General features: G+C 42.5%; 1 protein-coding gene across 1 annotated transcript in view; it reads right to left on the bottom strand.

The window, feature by feature from the left end:
- USP10 (ubiquitin specific peptidase 10) overlaps positions 1 to 16,119 on the bottom strand; it is a 61,802-nt gene extending 45,683 nt beyond the window's left edge. Inside the window, exon 1 of the mRNA XM_036924146.2 lies at positions 15,985 to 16,119. Coding sequence (XP_036780041.2) covers positions 15,985 to 16,005 — 21 coding nt within the window. The 5' untranslated portion in view covers positions 16,006 to 16,119. The remainder of the gene's footprint in view (positions 1 to 15,984) is intronic.
- Between the last annotated feature and the right edge of the window lie 4,645 nt (positions 16,120 to 20,764).

Raw genomic sequence — 20,764 nt, 5'->3', positions numbered from 1 at the left:
CTGCCATTTGCAACAACATGGATGGACCTAGAAGGTATCATGCTAAGTGAAGTAAGTCAGGTGGAGAAAGACAAAAACCATATGATTTCACTTATTTGTGGAATCTGAAAACAAAACAAAACAAAACAATCAAAACAGCAGTGGACTCATAGACACCGAGACATGACTGGTGGTTACCATGGGGGAGGGATTGGGGTACACAGGTGGGAAGGGTGAGGATGATGATACAGGGCACAAAAACTCTCAATCACAATATAAGTGGGTCACAGGGATGGCAGTACAGCATGGAGAACATAACCAACGATTCTGTGACCCCTTCCTATGTTGACAGACAGTAACTGCACTGGTGGGGTGAGGATTTAATAATATGGGCAACTGCAGAACTACTCACTGTGTTGTCTACTTGAAACCAATGTACGATTGTGTATTAATGATACTTCAAAAAAAAACCTCTGTGTTCCATTAAACAGAGTGCTACATGGGCAGAAATGTGTAAGTGTATCTGTTCTCCAGGATTTTTCACTTAATGAAATACGCTGGAACCAAACCAACAAATGCTCGGCTACTGAAGGCCGCCTGCCAGAAAGGAAAGCACATCACCAAACCAGAGCTTCCCATTAAAAGACACTCAGGGAAAAAGAAGTGTGACTACCTAAGTGATTCTCTTCTAATGTGCTAGCCATGCAGAAGTTCTCCTCATGTACCTTGGAGGGTCTGGGGCTGACTAACAAAAGTACGTGTTAGTGGTGCACACACCCTTCTCCTGATTTTTGGGCAGAAGTATAGAATGCACCTCCAAATGAGTTGCTTTGGTTGTTAATGAAAACCAAAGTTACTTAGAAGAGTTGGTCCAAGCAGTAAAAGCTGCGAAATTACTATCTGCTGAAAATAAAGGCATGCAACAAGGGCAGTCAATAGGTAAAGATCTGCTGAGCCGACTGAAGAGGCAGTCCACGGTCTACTTTCTCAATTTAACTTCCACCTAATGAAAAATAGCCTCCAAAGATTGTATAATTATGCAGGTATAGTTTACTTTACCAGCCAAAATAATAGATTGCACTCCATTCTTGAATTATGTGTTTAAGTTCACTGTTATGATAAAAAATTCTTTATTAGAAAAAAACAAAACTCAAGACTTCAGAAGATCCCCTATGGCAAGTATGTGGAGCTCAGGACTTAGTGTCCTGGAAAAAAGATGTTTTCATCCCATCAGCTCACAGTACTCTTCTCTGAACAGTAGCAGAAAACCAACCCCTGGTGGGGCTCACCTAGCAGGGGAACAGTATCAGCTGTACACACGAAGGCCTGGCTATACCTTACAATCAATCACCCAGACTTCACTCAGAATTTTAAATGCTCCCTGTGTGATTCTGATGTAGTCAGGGCTCAGAAACACCGTCTAGGGCGTGTTCCCACTACCCAAGAAAAAGCCCTACCACTGGGGAATTGAGGATGACTAAGCAGACAACAGGAGGGAGGGCGAGCAGAGCTCCGTCACCACACAGTTCTGCCCCCAAACCACTCAGAAGAAACTGGAACAATTTGAGATGATTACTCACGTTATAAGAGGACCCACTGCTTAATGAACAACATTCAAGAACAGATGTTTTTAAAATAGGAACTCTTTTAGTGCTTTAAAGAATTTATTTATCATTAATTTAAAGGCAGACAGCAAAGGTAATCGTCAATCACTAGAAAAACTTTAATGCAACTAAACTAGATCATTTGATAAACAAATCCAATCCTCATGCAACTTCTCAGAAATGTCTTTTCCATACAGTTGTTTTGTGGCTGAACCCATTTCCTATTTGTTTTTTAAACTCCCTGAAATCTTTCACCTCCAACACTCTGCTTTTTCAAAAATAACTTTTATTCCAATCCAAAAGCATTTTACATCCTCAAACTAGTCAATCTCTCTATTAAGCATATATGTTTAATAACAAGAACTCTTATTCACAGTTTTCATGATATTCTTCCCATCAGTGGCTTCCATAACCCTGCATGACTCAATTCTATCTCTAACCACACTCTTTTGGGCTGGCACTGGCTACATCCCCTAAGCAGCTCTCCTGTCTCAGCTTCAACTGCATTGGTGAATTCCAAATTCACATCCTCAGATTGGATTGCTCAATTATATTCCAGTTTCATTTTTCAGGCTGCCAATCCACAGTGCTTCTACTTTTATGATCTACTTTAACCTTAAACTAAAAAACGCTCATTATTATCTCCAAGCCAGCTTTTACAATTATGCCAATGGCATCATTCATTGTTTCAACCTTCTAGATGAGAAACTCTGAAGATTATTTTGAATTATGTACCTATTCCATCCCAAATTTCTGGAACAATCTCAACAAAATATGTTGAAAAAAATATGCTGAAAAAATGTTTCAAAACATTGTATTTGGCAAGAAGAATAGCAAAACATGAACTGAAATAAGCATTCTAATTAACGGATCCACACTGACATCCCATACAATTGAGATCCAGAGTACAAGATCTCAATGGAGCCGAGGCAGGAGGAGCACCTTTGAGAACACACATCATATCTCAATAGCAGATCACACACAAAAAAGTATCTGATTCATCACCTTCAGTCCTCCTGCTATTGTTACTCTCTAGCCGAAGATGACCCCTCCATGCCTGGGTAATTGCGACAACCAAGATTAGGCAGCAGCCTCTCAACACATAGTACTAGAACAATTTGTCACCAAACTAAACAGATTTTTATTGAGCACCAATGGTATCAGACATGAAAAAAGATATTTAAGATGTTTAAGCAATGTCTCCTTCCTTCAAAGAACTTGGCAATAGACAGGGTTGGGAGGGAAGGACAGATACCTAATGCATACTGAGTTACTGTTATGGGTTAGGCACAGCATTAAAGGCATTTAATATACAGATCTCATCTCACCATCGCATTAGTTCTAAAAGGCAGTGATTCCTAACCCTTTTTGGGTAGTGGAAGATCTACCTGAGTCTGATCTGAGCAATTTAGCCCCACTTCCTGAAGAATGCACATACACACCTTTTTTCATGATTTCAGGAGCTCTGAGTTTCAGGACTGCAGACACTCTGACACTCCTAATGTCCTACACTAAGCTGCTACTCGAAATGTGGAGTCCAGACTAGCAGCAAAGGCATTGCCTGGGAGCTCACGCAGCTCTCAGGTCCCACCCCAGACCTACTAAAGCCAAATGTGCCCTTAACGAGATCCCCAGCTGATTCTTAAGGCAGTTTAACTCTGAGAAGCATGGCTCTGCTGTTACATCATCCCAAGGTTCCAATGTAAGGTAAGCATCACTGCCTCTTGCACACTGCTACCACTGATCTGAACATGTACTTTAAGACGGGTGACCATTTACCATCCAAACAGGAGGCATATTTGAAAGCAAAGGAACACATTAATTGCCCTAAACATCAGGCATAAACCAGGGCATATGGTCAACTCCTAACTGTACAGTACAGACATGGAATCTCAACTCTCTAGCTTGGCATCAAGGGTCTCTGCCTAAACAACCTAGCCTCTCCCCCTTGTGCACCAGGACCCCAGTATCCTCACCATTCTTCCGTGAAGCCTTTGTGCAAGTAGCTTCCTCTTCCCTCTCGGCTCTCACAACTCCTGCTTGCCCGTCAAGGCTCCGCATGGGCATCACCGCCTCAGGGAAGTCTTCCCAACCCCTATCTCTATCACATCATTGCCCACACCTCACGGTAATTCTCATTTACCTGTGTGTCTCTGTGAATGAATTGTGCTTTCCTTGTGTCTTTCAGTTCTGGATCCCATCTGTTCAAGCACAATAGTTAGAACCTAGTATATACATGTTGACTAAATGATGAAGATGAAAAAAACTTTTAAATTTAGAGAAATAATAACCTTGCCCAAGGCCCCATGAACAAAATATAGGAGAGCTAGGACTGGAACATGGGGCTGACCCCAAGGCAGATACACGAATAGTTAAGGAACAATAAAATTTAAGGAAGACTATGAGATACAGTAAGATGCCACTGGATAATACCGGGTGACTTGTCAAGGAAAAAGGACAGTCTTTAGTCTGAGGAGTCCAGAAGGAAGAGGAAGTGACAAACCTGGGAGAGGACTTGGGGAAGGGATGGTTCTTTGGGTTGGGGCTGTAATGGACTTTGTGGCCAGACTCCCAACATTCGCTCTCTTCCTCTTGTTACTGATAGTGGGCACCCAGGTCAAGGCTGATACACACCCACCCCCTGCCCCAGACAGGAGCCTGGCCTGGTGTGCCACCCTCCTAGTCCACAGCACTCGCTTCAGGAGTGGCCCAGAGCGCACAAAGCTCAGCACACTGCCGACACACTCACTCTCTTGTTCTGACTGAGGTGCTGCAGGCTGGGCCCCTGGGAAGCCTGCAGCTGCTATGGCCATTTTGTCCCCTGGGGGAAACTAGCCATAGGCTAATCCTGTTACAACAGATGAGAAAAGAAACCAAGTCCCCAAAGATATCACTGAACTGATGAATCACACGAACCCTGAAACCTGCCCCATCTCTGAAATTTCTAGCTGCATGAGCAAACAGATCTCCAGTCAGAGCTGAGCTTTCTCTTCCTTGTTAGCGAAAGCACCCTAACTAGGACAGGAATGGAGTGAGCAATAAAGGGGATGAAAGGCTTATTCCAAGTTGTGGTGGCAGTGACCACGGGATTCAACCAATGTAAGATCACACAAAAAGCAAAAAACCAGGTTAATCTGAAATCTAAGCACTACTCACTCTGTTTGCCCACAGAGAATTCCTTCCTCCTTTCTCTCCATTTGCTCAAATCCTATTCATTGTCAAGGAATCCTATTCATTGTCAGGGCCACTCATTTCCATCTCGTTCGCTCTCTGAACCACTGCTGGAGAACTCAGTGCACCACACAGTTCAGCACTTGAGTACACAGTTCATCACGTGCCCCAGCTGCTTCCTCTGCCTTAGTCACCTGCTTAGTCACCCACTACCTACACAAGGTAAGAACACTTTGGTTGCCTTCCTGACTGTCTACAGAAGTAGTTAAATAGGTGGCCTTCACCAAACACAAGCCAGGTTTTTTGGCAAGTATTTTATATAAAGATCTTAATCTTTTTCAAGTGTTTCATATGCATAACTTGCTTCTGATCAAATTAGTATGTAGTTTTAAAATCCAAACATAAAAAAACTTCATTTTTTAAATAACCACTAATTATTTTGTTCTCACACGACAGAACTCAGTTCCAGAGTCTCATCTTTGCGAACTATTTCCTGACAACCCTGCTTTGTCACTGGGGATTTTAACAGTTGATTAGCCTCCTTCTCACCCTCAGCTGTGGACTTCCTGAATCTGTGTGTGTTATGCCATTCATTGAAGTACTCATCAGTAAATATTTACTGAGCACTTATGCTCTAGGCCCTGGAGACGTATCAGTGAACAAACAAACAAATCCTTGCCCTCATGAAACTTACACACATCACTGACATACAATTAGGCTCTCTACCTGGAAAGGCTGATGGCTCCGGGGCTCTCAAATTTGGAGGATAACAGCATTTGCTCTGACCAGGTCAGCAAAGGATCACTGCCACGGCCCCCTAACTGGGTGGGGAAAGCTGGGATGAAGACACTGTACTAGCATCAGTAACTGTCCCCTCATCTCAGGACTACACATGTTGAGAAACAGCCCAAAAACTGAAACAAAACACCTCGTTATCTGACATACAGGTCAGTCACATGGATTCAAGACATGACACAATACAGATGAAAAGAGCAAGGAAACCTTTTAAAAGGAGCTTAGTGGTCACCCACACATTCCTAATGCAGAAATATACTTGATGAGCAGCCCATCCCTTCTCAATCAGGTCTCATCATTAAACGGTATTTCTATAGAGAATCTGCCTCTCATGGTTCTGTGCACTGTAGTCCTGATCTTCACTCCTAGAAGCATAAATACAGAAGCAAACCCGAATCAGCCCTGAACAGACTGAATGACCACCAGGTGTTCTCTTTGTTATTCCCTCCAAATGGTCCCTCTGTCAATCAACTATCCATTCAACACACAGAAAAGGCAAGATGCTGTGTTAGGCACTGGAGGTGCTGGAGGGGACCAAGATCTCAAGAAAGCCTTCCTTAGCAGCCAGATCACTCCTGGGCCCCTACTCTCACTTAAGAGCACCTGCCAGAGCTCCAGTTAGACCATCTGTGCGGTGGTCCCCTCCACCAGGTAGGGCCAGGTCTTCTTTCCACCACTACACTGCAGTTCTCCAAGAACAGGTGACTGACCGTCCGAGGAAAGACATGGCACCTATGGAATCAAAGTCCACATGGCCCTCAAAACTTGCCATGCACACCACATGTGGGACTTCTTTCCTTTTTCATAGGGAAGTGATGGACTAAACAACAACAAATCTGTTTCCACCCAAAAAGAAATCAACGGCAAAGAAACAAGATGGTAATGTACTTTGCTGTCTGTCCACCTTAAAAAAAAGCACCCCTTTATTCAACATGTGCCACAAGACAGGAAGCAAACTCTTTCCAAAGTCAGCTCTGGTAACTCTGTGTCTAGGACTAGTCATCCTAGGATCACTGCTACAGTATCGCCATGTGTGAAGATCAAGTTATACTCAGCTAAGCTTCCAGCCAAGTCTGGAGAATGGTGGAGAAAGTTTTTTTTCTTTTTTAATTTAAAAGAAAAAAAAAGCTCTTATCTCTTTCTCAATGAAGAGAACTCTAGTCACAAATTTAAGAGAAAATGTTTGTTTCACACTTAACTCACACAGTGTGGTTGTGGCATAAACAAGGCAAGAGTTCAAAAGGAAGAAGGAACCAAGGGTAATTACTTTGGCATCAGTTTGTGAAAAACTGGAGGCAAGAATCTCCCAAGCTGACAAATCCACAACCAGCAACAAAAAAAAGGCAGCAAGAATTTCTGATGGCAAATTGGCTTAGCACTGCACACACATCCTCAAAGAGATTTTGACCAAAACAGGCTTCAGTTTGAATGAGAAGTCAGTTCCAGCGCCCCGGGACATGAGGGGCCACAGGATGGGCCGAGGTGGAGTCTGTACTAGAGCCTTGTACACAGGACGAACCACAGGAGCCATCAGCAGCATTCACTACGGCTTCAGGGAATGCAGCTCTACTTAGATGTATTTGTATAACTGCGTTTTGCAACTTATAAAACTCAACAAAGCTCCTGGCACACAACAAGAGCTGAATAGATGTTGGTTGAAAAGGAACTAATTAATCAGAAATCTCATTCTGAAAACCCAATGTGGCGGATCTTCAAAGTGGCAGCATTGTCCAGTTTCTCATGCTGGTCCTATTTCCACAATTCACTCCACTCAGTGCTAAAATTAGGTAACATCACCCCTCAGAGTGGTACAAACTTGTATCTTGTGTTGTTGTTCACACTTAATCTAGACTAGAGAAGTTAAAAAATTTTGTTGAAAATAGGATTTAATCTTATTCATGCAAAGTGCTCAGAAGGTTAAGTGAAACAAGCTGTAAACAAAACCCTGTGGAGACTCTGAAACTTGAGTACTCTGAAACCTGGGGGTGTTGTCTAAAGATTTGGGGGCCTGGTCACAGGCAGCTCTACTCAGTAGGTCTGGGTGGCAATCAGGATGCAAGGTGACTCTGACGGGAGAAGGCTGTGACTAAGTACCACAACTTAAATACTATTTTATAAATGATTCCAAATTTCTAAAATTTACTACAAAAAGTACTGAAGGGAAGCATGTCAAAATATTAAGAGAAATCACCTCAGAATTGTAGGATATTTAGGGTGACACATTTTTCTTAATATTTTCCTTATTTTGTAGGAGCATAATCAAGAAACAAATGCTTGTTTTTAAAGGTGCACCTCTAAGAAATAAAAGGAATAATGTGTCCAAATGACCTTCCCTAATGTCTCTAGCCAATTATCACTGAGAACATTTGAGAGCTACTTATTGTGCATTAACTCAACTCAGATGTCCCCGGAAGAATGCCCTACTTTTTTCCCCTCAAAGTTTTGGGGGTTAAGATGCTTGGAGTGTGAGGTGAGCAGAGAAGACATCCCCAGATCTGGGTGATCCCGAGGGGTGAAATCCTGACAACCCATGAAGGACCTCATTAGACCCCCTACAATCGCCTCCATCAGCAACGTTAGCATAAAGAGGGGCTGCTACCCACTTCCTAAAACCTATGGTTTTATTCCTAAACCTGCGGTTCCCCACAGACACCCCCCTGCTTATTAGAGCAGATGCAATCTTTAGCTTGACTGTCAAGGTCCTTCACCTCCCCTCTGACTCCTGTCCCCATCACTAATACCACATATCATTTAAGCCACAACCCTCAGGTTCCCAAATATGCCACAGGCTTTGAGACTTCTGTTCCCTGTGTGTTCTCCCCCATATGCGCTTCTCCTCGTGCCTCTCTGCCCAAAATGTCACCTTTCTAGAAGAGCCATCTTCCCGGTGTCCCTTGACACGCAGTCACACTCTGGTCCTCGTCCCATCTCTGACATACCTAATGAGCTCCCAGAGCACCCACTTCTCTCCACTGCACCATCCCTGGTTAAAAGTCCGAACCCCTCCTACCTGATCTCCTTAGGGCCACTGTGACCCCACCAGAGTCTATTCTGCACGGGGCAGTCAGAGCGTGAGCCTGATTATAAGGTTCCACAGTCAAGAGACATACGATCCCCTCTCCCCTCTTCCTCATTTTTCTCAGGATAAAGCCATTAACATCTAAGAAAAGCTGTGAGGCTAGACAGACCTTTGTCTGCCTTTCCTCTCCAGTGCTGAGCTCAGGGCACAAGGGCTTTCTCTGAGTTCTCTTAAGTGCTCCAAACCCTGCAGCCACAGGGCCTTGTGCTGTGCATCTCTAAGTTCCCCTCCCACTTCCAGGGGAAACCTTCCTTGACTTCCCCAGGTCACACTGATAGACCCTGCTCCCTACCTTCGGGACCCACTTCTCAGTTTGGATGACATATAAATTATTGGAACTATCTGATTAGAAACTGTCTCCCTCACTAGACAGTAAGCTCCCTGGTAAGAAGGACAATGCCTGTTTCTGCTCATCTCTCCATTCTGTGCCTGGTACTCAGCCACTCACTAACTATATGCTCAATGAATGAATAAATGAATGTTCTTGACTATGTTCATACTTCTGTTAGGGAATTACCACCCTAAAACAGGGTGCACTGATTCGTTTCTCCCCCCACTACTCTGAGCTTCTAAAGCACAGGAACTCTCTTTTCAGCTCTGTATTCCCAATGCACAGACACCAAAAATCTTTGAACCACCACAAAAGATATACAGTCCTTTATATGTGGTTCTGAATAAAAGTGTCTGATACCTACAAATTAATTCCAAATGAAATAGAATGCTCCCCTTGGAAGGCCTGATTTTGTAGTAGAATGTGGTTGTCTCTGGGGAGAGAGACCAGAGGTGGGCGGTGGGAGAGAGTTCTGTTTTTTTGCCATTGCAAGACTTTGATTAAAACAAAGGGGGTGAAGATTTTGGAGAAAACAGGGAAAACCCCAGATTTAACTACCCAATTCCCAACTATTCACTCAGGCTGGTGACCTACCCATCTCTCCAATTAATGAAAGGTTTGTCCTCTCAGTAATAGTCTCTAGTGTAGAGGTGACTGACAGACAGACAAGAATTTGAATTTGAATCAGACCTCTTTTTACTACATACAAACTGGACGGAATGGCAGCTTTTAATCAAGGGATTGAATGTCTTCAAACTATCTTTACAAAAAAAAGTTGTTTGGACATTTTATTACTCAGAAATTTCTACAGCCCTTTCACAGTCCCAATAAACCACTTTGGCCTCCAGAGTATCTATTCAATTCCCTGGCAAAATTGGGTAAAAATAAGAAAACATTATACTTGAATAGACAGCCTCAATAAATTTAAAAACAAGATCTAACCCAAGACTCAGCTCAGTGACCATGTGGCTAGAACAAGCTGTATGATGATACACTGAGAAACAAAAGCAAAACTGCCCTCACAAAAGGCCCAAGGGATACAAACCAGAGGACTAAGGATCAGAGAGGAAGAGGATGACATGCTTTTTACTTTAAATACTTCTGCACTGTTTGTATGCGTAGAAATAGCATGTCTTTATTTTGTTTTAAAAAGAAATCAATAAGGACTCAGATCAAAAAGCACCACACACAAAATACAGTAATAATTAGTAACATGCTAACAGTTAGTAATTAGTTACATATTACTCTTCAAACATTTAAATTTTCATTCATTCATCCACTCCATAAACTTCCACTGAAGAACTATTACGGGAAATCATAGTGAGAAACATCATGCTTTTATAAGTCTCTTCTAGGAAAGCAGTTTGGCAAGTAAAAACAGCAAAGGATTCAGAAGTCCAAAGACCTGCTTCTAAGTCCCTGATCCCTCACTTAACAGCCATATGACTTCAAGTCACAACCTCTCTGGGCCTCACTTTATTCATACACAAAATGGTGATAATAACAATACATGACAGAATCGCTGTAAGGTCGACCAAACAAGCCATGGCACTTTTTAAACCATGCAGTTTGTACAGTTTATGCAACATTCTTCAAGTATTGATTACAGCAATGCTTAGCGTTTTATAGTGAATATGTTCTTCCTTGTCCAATGACCACATCTATGCAGAAGACCTACTTCAGGTCTCAAAAAAATACATCTTGGCAGCCACCTATGTAGAATACTTACAGTATCAAGAGAAGTATTTTAGAACAGCAGACAAGAATCTCCAAAAACTCTACAACTTTTATTGTCAAATTCTGTATTTCCCCTAAAGCTTCAACATGTCCTATCAAAAGAAAAAAGTTTGATACTTTCAGAAATAAGGGAAATACATATTTTAATGATGTTAAGTTGGAAGTCTCTCAAGAAAAGCACTGCTTCACTGCTCTAGAGTTATAAACTGTCTAAAATAGGAGAAATGCAAAAGAAAAATATGAGAAATTCTCAACAGTTATTAGAATACCAAATAAAAATCCACAAGTTAGTTGGGCCTCACTAAGTTTAAGTGGATATAAAATAAAATTTTAAATGTAGCACTTATATCCAGGGCAAAGGGCATTATCATGTTTATGTGAGAAAATTAAACAATACAGACCAAAATTCATCAGATTGAAAGGCTAATAAAAATTTTCAGAATCATATATTAAATGTCTTGGGGCAGTTCTATTTCACAAAGCTCATGGCTTGCAAAATGTAACTTATACAGTTATCTGGCTTTATTCCATATATTGTAAGGAATAAAAATGAGTATTTTTGACATATACTTACAGTGATGGTAAACAACTATTTTTGTGGACAGTGAAAAGAAGCTGAGAAAATGGTCTGAAAGCTTGTCGCCACCACTCTGAGTGCAAACAGGGGACCTTGTCTAAGGGAGGGGCCACTATGCACAGGATTCTTCTCTCCCACCCCAGCCAGGGATAGTGCTGTCCACAGTAACAGGTCTATAACATGAACCTCTCTATTTTGGGCAGTTTTATTTGTGTTTTTCCCTAAAGTTTCTTTTATCAAGTCACACCTGACACCTCCAGTATTATTTGATTAACATCTAAACACACACACACACACACACACACACAATCTCCTTCCCCCCATTGTAGCTAAATGAGAATATAAGCTTGAAGCAGTCAGGATGACTCTTTCAATACTGTTAATACTACTACGCCAGAAAAGAGCAAGAGTGTACCAGTGTGTCCGCCTCCACTACACACAGACGAAAAAGGAACATTATAAAACAAGGACAAATGGGGACACAGTAACCTACAGTCATCAGATATTAGGAAGAAAGGGAGGAAGGGATGGGGGTGCACACAGCTAAAAGTCAAAATCAAGAAATCAAGCACCAAAAGTGCAAGAGTGGGGACACACCAGCCTTTCTATTAGGAGGTACTTTATTTCCAGTGCACTAGTTCTGAGACTTCTGAATTTGAGAGTGTAAATTTAGGAGATAACCCTCGAGCCAATACCAGAAAAATAAACTGGGAATTAATCTGAAGGAGGACAACCAATAAAGCTGCACACAAAACCCCAGAGGGAGAGAGGCCCGAAGGGCACCGGAGCAGCCATCAGTGCACAGACACTTGGTGACAGGCACTGAGCAAACGCTCCACACGCGTACTATCAGCTACCAATTCTCAAGCCATAAAGGGAAAGTCCAGAAAGATAAGCTTTAATCCTCTCCAAACTGCCATTCTTCCCCTTCCTCTCCCCACCCCCAAACTACACCTCCATCTCTACACCTCCCCTACCCTATTTCCAGGAAAGGGCAACAGGAGCATGGTACGTTTCAAGAGGGGCAGAATGGAGTCAATGCTCAATAGCTTCTGGTTTCTCAGGTCTTCTGCTGAAATGAGATCACAGCCAAAGAGCTTTCAAATGGTCAGCAAATAGCCAGCTCATGAAAGCCTACCTTCAAAGCCTCCACGTCTAGGTTTCTGATAGATTCTACAATCTCTCTCTGATCCTTGAAACAAACATTATGAACATACTACCTTTATTTTGCCTACACTAGTTCTCAATCCAGCCTGTATTGACAGAAATGGTCACAGAAAGAGACCTTTTGGGAGATCACTTCAATAAACAGGCGAAGTGCAATCCAGCACATGAAAATCTTTGGAAATGAACGCTTACACTGCTGAAGTAGCACTAAAGTGACAAATGACAGTAATCCAATGGCCCAAGGCCAATAAATTCCGCTGCAAACAGATTTATCTGTTTTGTGCCATGGTGATTCTTGCCTGTGTGGCAGTAAATGGAAATATAAGTCTAATTACAAATTCACAAGCAAGCTCTTCCTATTTTTCATACTTTAGTATATTATCAATAAGAAGTATCCTCAGCAACCACCCTTAACATGCCACTTGACAAACCAGATCCATTAAAAGCAAGTACTTACATGTCAGAAATTAGTAAAAACAAAAAAATAACTTTGATGTAACTAATTCAAGCACAGATGATACAGCTCTTTTCACCAACTTGAATATTATATTCTGAGTATGTCACAAAGTAAATGTGTCTCAGGCATAATCATTAAGCTTTTCTCCTTTAAGTTTTCCTATGTGAATAACCTGAGTCACGTCAGTTCCACATAAGTGAAACTGGAATATTCGCCTAACTTCGGCTCTAGAGAGGAACTCAGAATGAGGCAGGTCCACTTATTACTCACTGTAATTTCAGTCAGCTGTGGTCCCAATGAGCATGAGCACGAGGCCCTGGATGTCCATCTGCAGAACCTCTGAGGCAACCATCAACTCAAACTTTAAATAGCGTATCTAGTCTTAGGACGTGTTTCAATATTTTGCTGTCACTATGCAAAGGAAACTGGTTATCTCCAAATATCCTGTATTTCAAATAATTGTATTTACTTCAACTGCTCACTATGTGAGACTCCAATAAAAATGTCTCTCTTTTGAGAATTACTAATGTAGCTGTCAGTTATAAACAGATATTCAATGATATAGTAACATTCTGCCATGTGCTATAATCGGATCTGAGAAATTCCACTGTGTAAAATATGGGGGCCCCATTATTGTGAGGTTAAGGAAAAGACTGGGGTGAGTTGAGCCTGCTGCAGAGGACCAGGATAGGAGCAGCAATATGGTATCCAATCAAGGTGGATTGGATATTTAGTATCAAAGCACACTGAGACATTACGAGGGCATTTCACTACAAACAACCTCAATGATGACAGACACTTCAGGTTTAAAGCAGAACTGGTTCAATAAAATAATTATCCCAAATCATGTTATCAGTTCCCTCGTGACAACAAATATTCACGAAGTAGAGCTGTACTTTAACTTCAACTGTCAAAGTTCATCATTTCTGTATCTGTTAAATGTTGAAAGCTACTGGCATTTTTCACTGTTTCACTTCATCCAGAGAACAGGGTTCAATCCACAATATGGAAATAGGATATAATTTACATAAAAAATGTTAAACTATACAGCATCTTACTACGCAGATGGACAGTGACTGTGAAGGGGTATGTGGGGGGGACTTGGTGAAGTGGGGAGCCTAGTAAACATAATGTTCTTCATGTAATTGTAGATTAATGATACCAAAAAAAAAAAATGTTAAACTGTAACCTTAACAATTGAATATTAAATAGGACCCTTACTGTTAATTTGTAGCTGTTATTCCTAGCAATAAATAATACACATATCATGATGCTTAGCACATGGTAAGTGCCGAATCAGTATTTGTTGAATTACTGCATGAATGGCCATGAAAGCTGTGAGGCCCTAAGAACAGCAGGTAACTGAACAAAACAAATTTATTAAAATGCTCACCCTGACTCAAGCAGGATACAATCATTAAATCCTGTCACATATGATTTCATAGTTTTCTTTGGTATACTACTCTTTAAAAAGAAATTATGAAAAACCAAATTGCTACCTTCTCCACGCTAGAATTTAGAAGCATTTAAATCATACTTTAAAAGAATAAACCCAGAGTGTTTCTATCATCTATGCTCAGGTAACTTTTGCTACTTCAATTTTTTAGATGTGTATAGGCAATACTGTATAAAACAAATACTAGAACAATGAATGTAAGTGAAATTAATGTTATGTTTACATATTATCACCACTAATTTTACATCTGAATCAATTTTGCATTGCTATTGGTGCTTATAATGGAAGTGGATTATACCTAAATATGCATCTCCATTTGAAAATGACTATATTACATTACACATTAGTTCACCATGAACCTTGTACCTGTTCAGAGTAATTTTAACTATAAGCTACTTACATTAACATTTAAGTTTAGAAAAAGGCAAACACCAAATTTCTTAATGAAACAAAAAACTTGCAACTACACATTTGTAAAAATTATTCAACTACTATGCCCCCTTTTTTGTGCCAAGAACTATACTGAATACTTAAAAAGCAGATGTACAAATGAACAAGGCGGAAACTTCCAGAGCATAAAACTACCAAAAATTTAACAGAATTACAGTTTCCTGTAAAATCTAATTCTTAAAATAAAAATAAAGGCTTTTGCTTTGTAAACTCCACACACGCATAATTACAATAGTGCATAATACTAAAATCTACTTGACTTCCAAACGGGCAACAATATCCAATGGCTTCTAAAGGGTTACTATTTACTGGCTACCAGTTTTTCCAGTAGCTACTTTATCTCACCTTCCCATATTTAGTATCAAAGCACACTGAGACAGTATAAAAGTGTGCAACAATATGTAAAGAACTAAATGTCAGCAAATCAGCGGTCTAAAGTAAGCATGACAAATTATACCACATGCCGAGTTTTTACCCAGAGTTGACCGTAATTTGGAAGGTGGGGGGTCGGGGAGTGGACAGGGCTCGGCTCAACTCTACGCGCACGTTTCCCTAGAAGCGAAAGGTGCGTTTTACTTCTTCTTTCCACTACGGGATAATTATAAAAGGCCCCTAAACTTGACACTGCTGTGACAGGGCGCACTAGCGTCACCCGGGTTGGGATGGATTCATACAAAAAATGTCACTCAAATGCAACTAAAGTACGGTCTGGACTCTCATTTCCAGTTTTCCCCGCAACAGTAACTAAGGCTGCCCTTTAGTGATCTGGGTCTAAAAACCACGTAACAAGCAAGCCCCCCGTAGTCAGTCAAGCTGAGAAAGCAACCTCTGGCACCAACGGCGAAACGCGGCACCCCCAATCCTTGGGGGCTCGCCCGGGCAGAGGCGACCTAAGGTGTGGGTGGCCCTGCGCCCCGGGACGACGAGGGCCCCGCTCCACGCCCGGAGGTTCACCCCTTCGCGCCCCACGCCCACTGCGCCCGGCCCCAGAGGCCCTCCCGCTGCTCCCCGTGGGCGGGCGGCCGCGGCGCGGCGGCGGCGGGCGGCGCGGGGCCTAGTCCCGGGCAGCGTGTCCCGGCGCCCTCCCCCACTCCCACACGCTCTCTCCGGGCCGGGGTGCGCCCGCCCGCCCGCGCGCCGCTCGCGGCACCTTCCCGCCGGGGGCGCGGACCGGCGGCTACCTGCGGGCTGCGGTCGGCCATGGCGGCCCGTTTCAATGAGCTCCGGCGCTCGCCCGACTCCTCATGCTGCCTCCCCCGCCGCCGCCATCTTCTCGCCCGCACACACACACTCGCATCGGCCGCCGCGCCTGCGCACTGGCAGCGCGCCGCGGGGCGCGGGGAGGCCGGGCGCGCGCTGCGCACGCGCGGCCGACAGGTGGGCGTGCGCGGCGGGACCAGCCCTGGGTGAACTCTGAGCCCGCGCCCTGCCGGCAGATGCGGGCCTGCGGGCGCGGGCCAGGGACCCAGGGGCTGGGCTGCGTTACCCGCCAGGGATAGGGTCGGAGGTGGAGAGGATAACGCCAAAGTGCCCATCCGACCCGGCTTTCCACCTCCTGGGAGGCCCCCTGGGTGCGGGGCGGGACTCGGGACATCTGGAGTCCGCGGGTGGATGTCCGAGGTCGGCGCAGGCCGAACCCCAGGGTCTCCCTAGGCCAGGATGGCGGAAGTGGGCCCTGAAGATCCCCGAGCAGCCCCTGGTTTATGGAGAGCGCGTGTCCATCCATCCATTCATTCATTTACTCTTCATTCCGCAAACTTTGAGCGCCTACCCTGTGCCACACCTTTTGCTGGGCACTGCAGAAGATTTAAACGACTAAACGATGGATGGATGGATGGGTGGGTGGGTGGGTGAACAAACGAATATACACGTAAAACGCTTAACATTGGGACCTGGCAAACAGTAAACACTCAGGAAGTGTTACCTATTACACACAGACATACGTGTATGCAGACAGACCAGCTTTTGGGTCACTGGTATGAAGTTTACTATCTGGTTGACCCCCTTTCTAGATGAGTGAGTGATTTCAGGCAAGGTACCTCTCTTCCCTAAGCCTTGATTTGCTCACCTATGAATGGGACTAAAGGATAGGATTTCTTAACTCCTAAGATTTCTGTGAGGACAGAATTAGGTATGAATGCGCTGGCCAAGGGAACAGCCCTCAGTAAAAAGCAGCTACTGTGATTACTCATAACCGTTATCATTGGTCTCATCTGTTTCACTAACATGTGCAGAGAGCCTGCTGTTGTCAGATCCTAAGCAGCAGAGATCAGTAAGACCGATGGCCACATTCCATGAGATAGAGGGCCGGATCTTTTTTAAAAATAGCATGCCGTGAGAAACAGGCTGGGGAAGGGATTGTTCTAAAATAAAAAGCTAAAAAGACATAACCAGAAGGGGATTAAGGAGCATTATGACTAACACACATCATGTAGGGGGTCACGGGGAGGACAGTATAGCACAGAGAAGACAAGTAGTGACTCTATAGCATCTTACTATGCTGATGGACAGTGACTGTAATGCAGTGGCGGGGGGGATTCGATAATATGGGTGAATATAGTAACCACTATGTTGCTCATGTGAAACCTTCATAAGATTCTATATCAATGATACCTTAATAATAAAAAAAAGATTGTATATCAATGATACTTTAATTTAAATAAATAAATAAAAAGACATAACCAAATACAATGTGTGAATCTTGATTGGATCCTGGCTTGTTTTTTAAGTTGGTAGATATGTTCTGACAATTAGATAAATTTGAGTAAGGCTTGGATACAGATGATTTTAGTAAATTATTCGTAATTTTCAGTGTAATAATGATACTGTGATCATGAAAGAGAATGTTTTTATTGTTGGGGTGTGCATCTGAAGAATTAGTGGTGAATGTCATAATGCCTGTGAGCTATTTTTCAATGGTTCAACAAAAATAAAATCATACAAAGACACACAAATATACATCAAGAAAAGGAAATAAGGCAAAATGTTAACAGTTGATGGATCTAAGCGGTACTATCAACTTCCCTGTATATTTGAAAATTCTAATAATAACAAAAAGCTGGGGAAACAATATAATATTGTATCTGTGCTGTGGTTACAACAGAAAAATATCTGGGTATGGATAAAGACTGGAAGGAATATGAAAACCCATTGGTGACTTATGGTGATTGATGTCTGGTTTTTATCACAATGGTGTTTAAACAAAGAATAAAAATTACAGTAAATATGACCCAGTTCTAGATTTCGAATCACTCACAGAGCTATTAACACACAGTTTCAATGCAAGGAGATAAATGTTAAAAGGATCATACAAACAAGAGCTGTGGTCCTGCAGTGCTTAGCAGGCACTGGTACTTGCCATGAGTCCGGGGGCAGGGGAGGAACCCAGAGGCAAGGCAGGCCCGGATGAAAATCCTGACTCCCCCACTCACTGGGGTGTGACTTAAGCAGGTTATTTCAGTTTTCTATGCATCTTTTGTCCACTTCCTCATCCCAGGAATCTGTGAACATGTGACCTAACATGGCAAAAAGGACTTTGCAGATGTGATTAAAATTGAGGAACTTGAGATGAAGAGATTCTTCGGGGTTATCTGAGGGAGCCCCATTTCAGCACAAGGAGGAGGCCAGAGAGATCCTCAGACTAGGAGGTGTGGCAATTGAATGAATGGTGTAAGAGGCAGGGAGGGACTTCACTCCATCTAAACAAAAACCAAGGAGGTGTGACAACAGAAGCTGAGGGGGAGGGAGGGAAGGAATGAGAGAGAGAGACGTCGATTTCAAGATACTATGCTTCTGGCTTTGAAGATGGATGGAGAGGCCATGAGCCAAGGAATTCCGGCAGTCTCTAGAAGCTAGAAAAGGTAAGGAAACAACTTTTTTCCCCGGAGCCTCCAGGGTGAATGTAGCCTTCCCTACACCCTGCTTTTAGCCCGATGAATCATCTGACCTATAGAACCATAAAATAATCATTTGTAAACCAGTAAATTTGTGGTCATTTGTTGCAGCAGCAATAGGAAATTAACACAGGGATAATATCACCTACTCTGCAAGGATGTTACCAGGAGGAAATGAAGTAATGTGTCTTGCCCATGGAATATGGTGCCTAGCACTTTTTTACTTCCATTCAACAAATGGTAAGGGCCTTTAGATAATATCCCAGTGAGAGTGTAAGTTGTCTCCAAGGAGATCATATCTGAGCTAAGTCTTAATGAGTACGTCTTGAGAGGGGATCCCTATTTCCCCATCAAAACCAGTGGACACATGCTCTGAGAAGCAGGAGTTAATTCCTGGGCCCAAGGGGGCAGAGTACTTCAATTAGGTCTGTCCCACCTGCAAAATTCTTTTCTGGAACTCTGATAGTATAGAAGAGTACCACAAGCCATGTGAACTTGAGCAAGTACCTAACCTCCCTGGACCTCAGTTTTTTCATCTGTAAAATGGGAGAAATAATATCTTGCTGAAATGTAGTAAAAATTAATACAACATATATAACATATATATAATAAAACACACACAAATTGTTCTCACATACAGCAAGAGTTCAATAAATGGTGGAAATTAGCATTATTTTTCCCTGACTCCTCGGAAAGGAAGGTGATGTTTGCCCAGAAGGGGTTCAGTGCATGTGACAGGATTTATTGTTAACAATAAAAGTCAAGCTTTCAAACAAAAAATTAGAATTTGGAGAAACTCATATCCACCATTGTGAGCTGGGCAGCTTCCCAACACTTAAAGAGTTTCCTGGTGAGGTTGGTAGTGATAGTAATAGATAATTTTTAAAATAAATAATGAATAATGAAATGTTTCAACATTTGGAAGATCTGCATAACTTGGTGAATCCATTTTTTCCAAATGACCCACATGGGATGTTGCAAAATCATGTATAAGTAAAAAAACCCTTCAAGGTACAAGATAGACCAATGGATTTTAATCCAATAGAATACAAAAAGTCCATTGATAAGATTCCACATTCCACTCTGCAGTTTTTCTTTAAGAAATGTGTCTGCTTTTGGCAGAGCAACAAAAACAAGTATCCACAATTATCAAAAAAGGCCATTCATTTTGAGGAATATGCTTTTAAGGAAACTACTCAGCCCTCCTGTCCCAACTACATTATCTGTGTGAGGCTGGATTTTCTTCATACACTTAATCAAAGCAACATATTGCAACAGACTGAATTCAGTAGCAGATAATGAGAATCCAGCCAGTTTCCTATTCAGCCAGACACCAAAGAGACTTTTGAAAATATGAAATAACATCACTCTTCTCACCAAAATGTTTTGTTCTGGAAAACAGATATTTTTCATTAAGGTTTCTTTAGGTTGACATGGAATGAGTTTATGATTAATCAATTATTGTACATATTTTTCAATGTCTCTGTTTTCATTTCTAAATGGTAAACAACAATAGACATAACTCACAAAACAAAAAGCTTTCTGGGGTCAGCAATAACTCTGAAGAATGTAGAGATCCGAGGACAAGCAGTCTGAGCGTGTGAGCATGGAGATGCCCGCAGGCTCGTGCCTGGCTCGGTCCTTGCCTTCCCCTCTGGAAGGCTGGAATTCACTCTCCCCTCGCTCACCCAGGTCTCTGGTAGCCATGGGCTCTGCAAGGACTTCTCGGACCACTCTGTCCATAATGGCCACCCCACCACCTTCCATCCTGTTTCTCTGCTTTTCTTTTTCTCCCGGGCACTAATCACCAGCTGACAGTCTTACGGCATATTTATTGTATGTGTGGATTGTCTGTCTCCCCCACTAGACTCTAAGCTCCAGGAAGCCAGGTACTTGGTTTTATTCACTGATATTTTTCCAGCCCTTGGAACAGTTCTAGACAAGTGGCAGCCACTCAATAACTATTTGTTGAATGAATGAATAATGACATCATTTAATTCTCACAAAACCCATTAAGGTGGATGTGATTTGGTTCCCCAGTTTATAGCTGGGGAGACCAGAAGTCAGG

Source organism: Manis pentadactyla, chromosome 15 (genome assembly GCF_030020395.1).
Source record: "Manis pentadactyla isolate mManPen7 chromosome 15, mManPen7.hap1, whole genome shotgun sequence".
Lineage (NCBI taxonomy): Eukaryota > Metazoa > Chordata > Mammalia > Pholidota > Manidae > Manis > Manis pentadactyla.
This window is presented reverse-complemented; position numbering and strand designations above follow the sequence as displayed.